This window comes from Eucalyptus grandis, chromosome 10, assembly GCF_016545825.1.
Source record: "Eucalyptus grandis isolate ANBG69807.140 chromosome 10, ASM1654582v1, whole genome shotgun sequence".
NCBI classification, from domain to species: domain Eukaryota; kingdom Viridiplantae; phylum Streptophyta; class Magnoliopsida; order Myrtales; family Myrtaceae; genus Eucalyptus; species Eucalyptus grandis.
Window position 1 is genome coordinate 4332282 of NC_052621.1, and position 11479 is coordinate 4343760.

Here is an 11479-nt window from a genome sequence, read left to right on the forward strand (position 1 = left end):
AACCTATTTTCGGTGCACCGACATAATTCCTTTCATTGAACTTATCTTTACATGTCGAGTGAGGGTCTTTTTTTTTTTTTGGGCCATGACTTACCCACCAATTTATTGCACTGTACGTTTTCTGTTATCCAAAGCTGCAAAAGCCTGTCAATACAAACCTAGTATCACAATCAAGGGTCAATCTTGATTCTTAAATCTTGATCTGTCCTTTCATGGGGAAATAGACAAGAGGACTTAGTACTCTTTTTTTTTTTTTTTGGCAAGTGGACAGAAAGCTATACAGCAATATCGAGCCTTCCCTTTTTTACCGGCGCCTTTTACTCAGGATCTACACCACACATTTTAAAATACAATTTAGGTAAAAACGGGGGAGGCAAAGATCCAATTCTTAATCGCCCCCTTTTTTTCCTAGAAAAAGTGCAATGCCGAAAATAGTACAGTGCAGGCTCCAGATGATGTCGCCACCTTTGTTGCGCCCCGACAAAATGGAATGAAGTCGAAAGTCATGAACTCATGATGCCTCGCAGCCATTAAAAAAACAATTTCTCTCCCATCATGACATGCCCTATGAAGGCTAGGATAGAACTTGGACCAACGTCAAAAGCGCCTCGCGTCACTTGTCTCCGAAAATCAGATTTTTTTTTTTTTATAAGATTACTAACCTGGAAATCCCGATATGATATATGTATAATGAATTTATTTAAAATTAAATCTCAATTTGATATTTTTATAATAACTTTATCTTTAATTAATTTTTGTCAAATTTAATCATTAAATTTGTTAACCTCAACAATACATGGAACCTATAGCGTAAATATGACAAAAAAACATAAACTGATATATCCGTGACAAATTTAACAATTATTTATGCGAGAAATTTAATGGTATACTTGTGATAAATTCATAATTTTTCATGATATTAATCTTATGGATTTTCACGTAAATTTGTCACATTACGATAATTCGTCACCATGTGTCATTCATGTTAGTAAATTTAATAATAAAATTTTGCAAAATTTAACGCGGTGTAAAATTGTTACAAGTGTATTAATTTTAGGTTTAGTTTTGGGTAAATGTTTCAAAAGTGTATCAATTTTGGGTTTCGATGATTAAAAAATTATTTATGGTCAATTTGTCACGAGTGTATCGCTTCAACCGGTTATTATATTCCACATCTTCGAAAGAAAAGAACTTCAATCAAAATACTTAATATTAATAGCATGTCAATACATTTATACAAAACTTCTACCTTGAGCACACGCGATGAAGTCGTAGACAGTCAAATGAAATCCAATACACGAGATAATTTGATCTACGGATAATGTCTTTTGAAATTTTTCGTGATATTAATCCTACCTCCCTTGGTCTGCTAGCTTAGACATGCAGATCAAGATTCTTAACATGGTATCGAAGTCGAGTTCTATCCTAAGATGGGGTGTTGGAAGTATCTCAAATTGCTTAATTAGGGTTTTGTATGCTCTCTGTGTTTTTTTAAACAGTCCCCTTTTCTTATTAGTTCAAGTTTTTGAATTGAACATTCTGACCTTCGTTTCTTTCGATAAAATATAGATCCGCGAATCTTTTCTATAGATTTTCACCATGCCAGTCCTTGCTTTCGAATGTGAACCTTTGGCACCTGGTCATGGAAAAGGGCAAGAAGCATCACATGTCTATAAAATCGGGCCTTTTTAACATGATTAGACTGGTCTTAATACAGAGTGCCCAGAAAGGGCCATGCCACTCCACACTCCACCATGAAAATGTGGGCGTTTTTGCTTTTTTCTTGGTGGGTGTGGAGTGCTATAATGTGCATGCTTTTTCGATTTCACCCCCATCTCCTCACTTACCCCCCTGGGTAAAAAGGATGGCGGTGAACCGGCCTGGTTGGGGTTGGTGGTGGCATGCGTGGTCCGAAATTGGCATCTTGACCCTTTAGGCGGGAGGGTTGTGAAGTTTGAAATGCTCAGGGTATACCGTTGTGTTAAGATTTTTGCACACACGATGCGTGTATGAAGATCTATAACATTCTTCGGGTTTATTTGCTCTTGTCCGAGTTGTATTTCTATCGATGCATTGGTTTGTCGCGATTATGTTTCTTTTTCTCCATTTTGGCTGGTTGTTATTGCTTGAAAAGGAGAAAATTCGCATGTTGGATGGTTAACACCACGAGAATTAGGGTAGGGATAGAGGATCCGGGCCTTTAAACTTTTTTTTCGAGAAGTATCGATGTGATTTTGAAAATGGTAAGCCTAATCTACCATTAGAGATATTGACTTTGTACTACATGTGTGACTTTTAAGATATGTACTTTGTTTTTACGAGGATAATGGCCATGTCTTTCTATGAATGAACTTTTAATATGGCTTAGTATACCACAGAATTGCCTAATCCTTAAATGGAGTTAACTATAAGGTATATCCTATAGATCTATCACACATTCAAATGTTAAATTCAAATAATTCTCACCCTACGTTAATCTAAATCTGTTTTTTAACTGTTCAAATTTGTTTTGTTTAAATGTACTTCGAATACTCGAACATTTCCACATTTTATTTTCTTTCAGATTTGCAATAAGTGCACCTTTTTATGTTTTTGGTTTTGCCGGAAAGTGTACATCTCTATTATTTTTTTTTGTTCGTTAAAAAGAGTGGACGGAATTAAGACCCTACTCCACTCTCTATTAGAAATTTTGATTTAAGGCGCTACTGAAACAAATAATTGCCTATTAGGCTTTATCTCACTTCCACCAAGTGCCAGTGGAAAACTCAAAACCAACTATGTAGTTAAGCCCAATACTCATTTTTCATCGATAAACCAAGGTTTCTTGAGACTGCAAATAAGCCGACAATGAAGCAATCAATTTCTAGGTTTCGGCGTAAACCTAATTGGTTACTATTATTGCTAGGACAATTAGACATCCAATCTGTAATCGCAATGACCCAATCATAAGAGCGGAGCTCTACCAGCGCAACTTTGGCTTGCAAATCGAGTCTCGGACCACTCAACTTACCGCCCGATTAGTGTACATTTACGTTGGAATGATACTCATGATGAGTTCCAATCATCAAATGCCCTTTCCCCTTCTCATTTCCACCTTCTAGGAAAATGGGCCTAAATGACATTCATTGGTCAATATAGATCCGTCCACATATGAGCCCATTTGTCGTTGAGACCCGATTGGTCGGACTTACTTTAATATTTATGACTAATCGGGCCGGATCCTTGGCGAAAGCACATCTCGGCACTAACATCAACGATAATCATTAGTGACGGTCGGTAATGGAATAATCTTTCCAAAAGGCTTGAAAATAAGGGTTCTATTTTTGGAGTTAGCTTATAATTAAAAATGTTAATCATGTGCAAAATCGATTTGTTAATAAGACACCATAAGCTGCTACTCAATTCTTTTCCACACATTGGGCATACGGGTGATCGGTTTTGGGATGGATGATTCCAAAAAATTAGAATCGGAACAGCTCGTTAGTTTTATAGACCCACGTAGAAACTGGTCGGCACTAAGTATTCGATTCCGCAATGGTTTCAGAGAACTAGTTTAAATGTCTCCAACGAAACACAAGGTTCTGCACAAGTGCAGATGAAAAGACGTCTTCAAAGGATTTTCATCCCCATCCGCATTCTCCCTGTTATTTTGCCCGAGAAATACAATAAACGAGCAAAATAAAATTTGGATTTTGATAACCAAATCTCACGCTTCCATGTTGCTTCATAGGATTGCAGTTTAATTGATTCATCTCTTGAGGTGTAATCAAACAAATTCCTACGATTCCCAGAAAAGACAGAAAAATACGGTAAGGAATTGGAACATGTATACCTTGGAAGCGACATAATGGTTGTTCGACAGCTGAAGAGAACACGAGATCTGCTTCTTCATCTCAACTAATCAAACCACAACAAAATAGAAATAAATCTCAAAACACGAACGACATACCTGCCAAAAGCCCAAATCGAAAAGAGAACTGTGAAAATAATAAAATGTACGAGGAAACTTCAGCTCCAAGGGCTTGATGTCAAGCAGTTTGAAGTGCCCATCTTTTCCTTCTTCAAAGAGAGGCAAGTAGGAAATTAGGGTTTTCATCTAATATATATGTATGTATGTATTGGTCTAGTCTGGTCTGGATAGATAGTTCCACACTTGAAACTGGGACCAAACAAGTTATTGTTCTTTTTATAAGTTTTATAATTCAATTGCATTTTCTCGACAGATTTTAGAATTTCAAGTGCACCTTTTATACATAAAAGAAAAAGTCTTAAATCTATTATACATATGCTAATTCGATCATAAATTTTTCAATTTTTATTTTGGGAAAAACTCATTTCATTTTAAAGAATAGATGAGTACATCAGTTTTGCTTCCAAGCATAACAATTAACAAGTGCTCTAGGCCGGATCGGGAGGCGGAAGAGTCCCAGCTCAAAGGAAGAGTCGTGCAGAATTGGACTTTTATGGCCCAATCCGCTATTTTGTTTTGAAATCTAGAGGAATGGGCCAAGGATGGGGTAAAGTTGTCAAGATCCTTTCGCACCCTTTGACTAACTCTACTTCCTCCCACGTGGGTTCATCAATCAACGCCTCGTACATGCTAAACCAAAGTAAAACTCATTTGATTTAGTTAATTTAGTTTAAAATTTTTTGACGATTTGTCATTATAATCCTTTAGCTAATTTTGGCCTAAAATCGTTGGCATAGTGGTTTAGTCAGCAATTGTCCAACGCTACCGTAAACATTTTTGTAATGTTTTATAAATTTTTTCTTTTACTTTTTGCCTAGTTCTTTGCATAGTGAGGGTTGCGATGTCCTTGTTGGTTATAAAAGTTTATGACTGAATTGACACGTGTATAATAAATTTAAGAGCTTTTTGGTAATTTTCTCGAGAATATCTTGCAAAGCAATCGTGAAGAGGGTTGAGAGGTCTTTTCCTTGCGAATCGCGTTTCAAATCGCTTTTCATCATAAATGTGGGAGGGAACAAGTCCACATGACGCAAAAAAGATAAGGCGAGGCGACAAAAGGGTCGTAGTCCGAGAAAGTTTGATGTGCTCAAATGCTGAGGAAGTCAAGATAAGGACGTGACATCGAACGACTTTAGCCAATTCCGAGCACATTGGACTCGCCAGCGATGGTTGAAAAATCGAATCTCATTCGATCCGAATGGCCTTTTGGGTGACCACGACAACGATCCAATCGTCATCAACGTGGAGTCAATTTGATCCATTCCTTTCCTCCGTCCATGCAAAGCGAACGGTATGTAAACAGATGGTGGTGATAGTAACTGGAGTTAGGCAGTAGATAGGAAAATTCAAGTGTCGCGGTCGATCTAATTCATGGAGGAGGAAATTGGGCTGTTCTCAACGTGACTCTAAATAAGATAGTCACATCAGTGTAAATTCGAAGCCAAAGAAGTCAAAGGGCTTTGGAAAGTGATTGCGGGCATGTACAAGAGTTGAAAACACCTCGTTAGGGATCTAAAGTTACTACATTTATTTGAAGGATGGTTCACTATGTTCCAACGCAATCTAAAAAGAAAGAAAAAAATTATATTCCAATGTCTGATTCAAACGAAGCGCTTATCCAAGCAAGGTAAAAAGTTTCTCCCCTGTTGACAAAAAAACGGGCACAAAAAGTCTATCAACATTAATGACCCTCTGTCAAAGTTGTTGTAAAGTCCCTTTATTCGTCATGGAATGTTTCTGATTGTAGTGTTATGTCTAAATTATAAGGTTTAGTGTGTAATTATAATTTCGAAAATAACCACCTGAATGAAAACTCGAAATCATCCTAGAACTATAATTATTTCGTAATTTCAATTTCGAAAATATTTTCTCTTAATTTCGCATGGGAAATCATTTTGAAAAAAAAAATGAAGCCCGATGCATTTTTCAAACTGTTTTCACATGCTAGACTGCCGAGTGCGAATGAAAAAACACGAAAAGTCAAGAAGTAACCAATATTTTAGGGTCTCATAAGCAAACGCGGCCCACCCAGTCCCCAAAATCCCCACAAAAGTCCAACCGATTACGATGGGCCCACCCACCACATGGCCCAACTCATCTCCTCCTTGCCGGCCCAACCTCCATTACCACTCTCTCTTCAAATCCTCACTCGCTCCCCCTTCCCTCACTCCCTCTGTTACTCTCTCTCTCCTCTCTCTCTCTCTCAGATGGAGCCGTGGCTCGACGACTTAGCGGACGATCTGCAGAGCCTGAGCTTCACCTCCACCGCCACCACCGCCACCACCGCCGATGTCCACCGGAGCACGAGCTGCAGCTCCGAGGCCACCCTCACGGTGGCCTCGTCCTCCGCCCACGGCTCATTCTCCTCCTGCACCGCCGCCAGGCCCGGCCACCACCGCCCCCGCCCCCACCTCGCGCTCTCCGACCTCCGATTCCTCCACCGGCTCGGCTCCGGCGACATCGGCTCCGTCTACCTGGCCGAGCTCAAGTGCGCCGCCGCACCGGCCGCCTCCGCCGCGGCGGGCGGCGGCGGCGGCGACTGCCCGCTGTTCGCCGCCAAGGTGATGGACAGGCGGGAGCTCGCGAGCCGGAGCAAGGAAGGGAGAGCGCGGACGGAGCTGGAGATCCTGGAGATGCTGGAGCACCCCTTCCTGCCGTCGCTCTACGCGAGCGTGGACTCCCCAAGTGGCTCTGCCTCCTGACGGAGTTCTGCCCCGGCGGCGACCTCCACGTGCTCCGCCAGCGCCAGCCGCTCAAACGGTTCGAAGAAACTGCCGTCAGGTGCGTCATGTTCTCTCTCCCTCTCTCTCTCTCTCTCTGTGTCAATTTCTTTCCACTATCTTCGAGTAGCAATAAACTATGCTCGCGTTTCCGCACTCGCTCCCAGAAACTTTCTCGAATATTACACGCCTCGAACAGCGGATGGTTGCGTTAAAAACAATTCATAAATTACCAAATAAAATAATAGAAGATTTTATATCACGGATTTAGAAGATAAGCAGAACGGCCGGAATGCTCTCTCCTCGCGGCGGTGGCGGAGATCACGCCTCCGCCGCGCCGGTCCGCGTATCCATCCGGAATCCTGCCGGTTCGGATCGGGGAAACGGAAAATCGAAGGAAGGGAGACGGTTTGGAAAGGAGCGGATGTGGAATCCGGGCGGTTTGAACAGTGCGGGAGCAATCGCCGTTTGGCTTAAGCCAGGCGTAACATAATGCTCGGAAAACGACGCGTCGTACGGCGGGCCCCCCATCGCCTGGCAAAGGCTAGTGCAGTCGAGGTCGCCAGAGGTGGGGTGGGTCCCGCTAGGGTCGTTTTAGATTTGCAGTGAAACGACCGATCGATGAGCGCATACGGTTTTTACGCTGGAATCTTGCCTGTACTTTGGGCTAGCCCGGCACGGGGAGCGGCTCTTTTCCTTCCTTTTTTCTGAAGAACGTTTCATCAAAAGATTTGGAAAACTAGCGTGGCGTTTGAGGAAATTACTGTGGGGCAAATTTGGGAAGAAATCGAAATGGTCATGTGTGGGGGGAGGGGCCCCACTTCGAGGTCCGAGCCTTCAACGCGTGGTGGGAAGGTTGCAGATTCGGCATGTGCCCCCATTGAATACTCTGCTTTTTTATACGAGAGCTCGCGCGAATAAACTAACATCGCCACGTTAGAGCCACTACGCTCTTGCTTTTTAATATATGCGATTGGCGAACCGGCTCGATCGCGTCATTGTTAATTGTTGTGCGTCTTCTTTTCTTTCTAACCTGCGTAAGCGATTGGGGTTCTGGAACTCGGTCTCTGAGGTGATCGCGACTGGGGGATGTTACTCGGGGTAGAGATTCGTTCCGGCTGATGCGATTTATAAATGGGGTTGAAGATGCTTATAAGCTTGGATGCAATGAATGTTGGAGATGCTTCTTTTTGGATGGGAGTTCTACATGGTTGACTGCCGGGACCGTTTTCTGTCCTCGGTCGTCCGTTACGTCGTCGGCTTAAATCCTCGGGTGAATTGCGTACGGTGGTCGATCAGCGGTCACTAGACAGACTCATTTATTAACCCGAGGCTGAAGCTTTAGGCTTTCCAATTCCGGCCTCTACTTGTTTCAATTTCGGTGCATGTGCATGCGGATTGGGGTTTACAGGTGAAATCTGGGTCATCGGTGGAATTGCTGTGGACCCCTTACCATGAGCTCATCCTTTTTAGTACGGTGGGAGTTCTACAAGTTTTACAGTATCTGCACGAGAAGTAATTATCGCCCGGTCTCAATCGTACGGGTAATTTGTAAGGTCAAATGGGATCGTGACTTTCGAGAAGGGAGGGAAGGTATTTTTTTGGGTTGGGGAGAGGGGTGGGGGACAGTCGATGGTCATTATTGGCTCCGACTCTTGAGAAGCCACACAGGGAAGAGGCATATGTCTTCCAAAGAACAGCAAACGGTCCCTTGCACAGGTACAGCTCAGCGCAAGACCCAGAACGGAATAGCTAGTTTGTCCTTTTCCATTTGGCTCGGAAAGTCCTCTAAAGAAAGTGAACAGGAGGAGGAATTCCGCAGATTCCCTGAAAGATGTCTGCAAGAGTTCGAGACCAGATGTTAGATGTTAGGGAGATAAGCGTTCAGGCATGCCCCATTAGATTGCAAAGCTCATGTCTCAAGTGGGATGTCGATTATTTTTTCGCTTTGCTCCACATTATTGATCCAATTTGTTTGCCCGGAAATCACGTAAATCACGTTGCGTCGCTTGTTCCCGTCCTTTATGACGCCGTGGACCGTGGGCTCGAGCTTTGCACCTTTTTTTAATTGTCTCTTAGCTTAGATTAGTGCTGGTCTGTGTTATCTTTATGTGCTTTTGGTCTAGTGTTTTTTTTTTATGTGTTTGGCGTTTAATGCCTTAAGTCTCGTGATCTCTCCAGGTTCTACGCTTCGGAGGTGGTGGTAGCTCTAGAATACCTTCACATGATGGGAATTATTTACCGTGACCTGAAGCCTGAAAACGTGCTTGTCCGATCCGACGGCCACATCATGCTCACTGACTTTGACCTCTCCCTGAAGTGCGACAGCTCAACGTCGACGGCCCAGATCGTCTCTGACCAGAACCCGCCGGTCTCAGCCCCTAAGACCGACAACCCGATCAACCCCCGCCCGTTCAACTCATCTTCGTGCATCCTTCCCAACTGTATAGTCCCCGCTGTGTCCTGCTTTGGGCCGAAGCGGAAACGCAAGAAGAAGCAGGGGCGCTGTGGTGGGCCAGAGTTCGTGGCCGGGCCCATCGATGTCCGGTCCATGTCATTCGTTGGGACCCACGAGTACTTGGCCCCGGAGATCATCTCCGGCGAGGGACACGGGAGCGCCGTTGATTGGTGGACGCTGGGGATATTCATGTTCGAAATGTTTTATGGGGTGACCCCCTACAGGGGGATGGACCATGAGCTGACCCTGGCCAACATAGTGGCTCGAGCTCTTGAGTTCCCCAAAGAGCCTGCCGTGCCGGCTGCAGCGAGGGACCTCTTAACCCAATTATTGGTAAAGGACCCAGCCAGGAGGCTGGGGTCGACAATGGGCGCGTCGGCGATCAAGCATCACCCATTTTTCCAAGGAGTGAATTGGGCATTGTTGAGATGTAATCAACCGCCGTTTGTACCCCCTCCCTTTAGTAAAGACATTGTATCGGACGATAGTTGTCCAGAGACTCCAGTCGAGTACTATTAGCAAGTTAACGCAATAAATAGAGTACACACATGAAAATGGCCCATTGCAGCTGATGGTACGGTCATTTCTTAAGTAGGTGCATTTTTTTTTTTTTTGGGAGCAAAAAGTAGGTGCATTTGATTGCCTGAATAAAAGGGTGAATAGAGTATCATATTGCTATCTTTTGTTCTCTCTCTCCTTCTTGAGAAAAATACCCCGCGTATAATAATGAATAGAAACATACTTTTTTGTACATATTATCTTCTTAGATGCTTAATCACCATGATCTTGGAAAGTGTGTTCACTTTTGTCATGATGGTTTTTGTAAATGCATATGGCGGAATAGAGAGAGAGCAAGCTTAGGTAACCACCAAGCGGTCGCCCTCCAGTGGGGTGCGACCATTGTCAGTGGTTGCCTATATATCACGGCCTCAACAATGGTTTTTTTTTTTTTTAGTCAGTTGGCCTCAACAATAGTTGAATTTATCAAGATTTGAATGTGTATGTGATCACATTGCTCAGAGAGAGAGAGGGAGTCATGTAATCAAGGCCGTGATGATCCTTATATCCACAATTGTGTTGTTATTCATGTACCAAAATAAATGCTGGCTTATTCCTTCTCATTTATTTTTTTCTTTCATTTGTTTAATACGGCGATCCGATCTGAGTTGAATTAAAATCATTTCACTCCATTGACCCTAAATACTTTATCCAAAATTTATGAAGTCTTAGTGGAGTTTCTCTGTTTCGGAATACCACACCAACTATAAATTTTACATTCTATCCCGAATCCTAGTCAGGCCAGCAAATGGGGCCAAGCATATAGCTAGGCAAAGAGACCCCAGTATACTGTCACTTATAATAAGAACATACATATTTACAACTACACGGTGGGGACTATACATATGTCAATGGTGCAATATGTCAACTGGGAAGAAAGAAAGAAAGAAAGAAAGAAAGAAAGAAAGAAAGAAAGAAAGAAAGGGGAAGAGGAGGGGGCATCATGTCATGTGGATTCCTTAGAAAAGGAGAAGCAAAGAGTTTTTCCTCTTTTTTGGGGTGGGGTGGGGGGTTGGATGTGAACAACCTTGGAGTCAGCCCCACATTCCCCCCGTGGATTAAGCAAGTCCACGTGGGGGACTGTGTTCGAGGGGTGGGCAGGGCCGTGGGGTTTCTCGCTTACAAACAGCGGCTGCACCGTCCCTCTGTCCGCCCGACCCCGACCCGTGCTTCGTGGACTGCCTATCGCTCCGTCCTCTTATTTCAACCGATGTGCTCCTATTCCTCGTAGATACCTCCAAAGAGGCCCCACCCTACAAAAAATCGTCCATCTTGCCTTGTCCGCAAGCAGCGTCCTAGACCGTTATGCATTTGTTTTGCGAAAAATCTAACAGATTTGGAAAATATTTTCTAAAAAATAATTATTTGATATCACTCACTAAATGAACGTGAAAATTATTCTCAGCACCTATGAAAATATTTAAACAAAAGTCGCTATTGATAATGAATGTGCCTTCCGATGATTAGTTATTTTAAGTGATTAGTGATTATTAAAAAATATTTTTAAAATCATTCATTTTTTGCGATGCAAATAAAATCTTAGAATTGTGATGAAATGCTATAACTACTCTATTTATAACGAGGGCATAGCCAAAAGAATTATTTAAGCAAGCAATGATCATTCAATGGTGTAAATTTACTTAAAATAGTAGATGAGAGATTGGTTTTGGTCCATCCTGTTCAACGTTGCTGTCCCTGTTTGATGTGGGGTCGATTCATCTGCGGACATTCTGAAATCATGTGAAAGCCTGCGCTGAGTTCGGGCAGTTCTCT

General features: G+C 42.9%; 1 protein-coding gene across 1 annotated transcript; it reads left to right on the forward strand.

Annotated features, from left to right (window-relative positions):
- The first annotated feature begins 6147 nt into the window (after positions 1 to 6147).
- On the forward strand, positions 6148 to 9739 carry LOC104421283 (protein kinase G11A). The gene is given in 3 exon segments (XM_010033186.3): positions 6148 to 6646; positions 6649 to 6751; positions 8872 to 9739. Coding segments are annotated over 3 exon segments (1368 nt in total). The 5' UTR covers positions 6148 to 6177; the 3' UTR covers positions 9668 to 9739.
- Positions 9740 to 11479: the final 1740 nt, after the last annotated feature.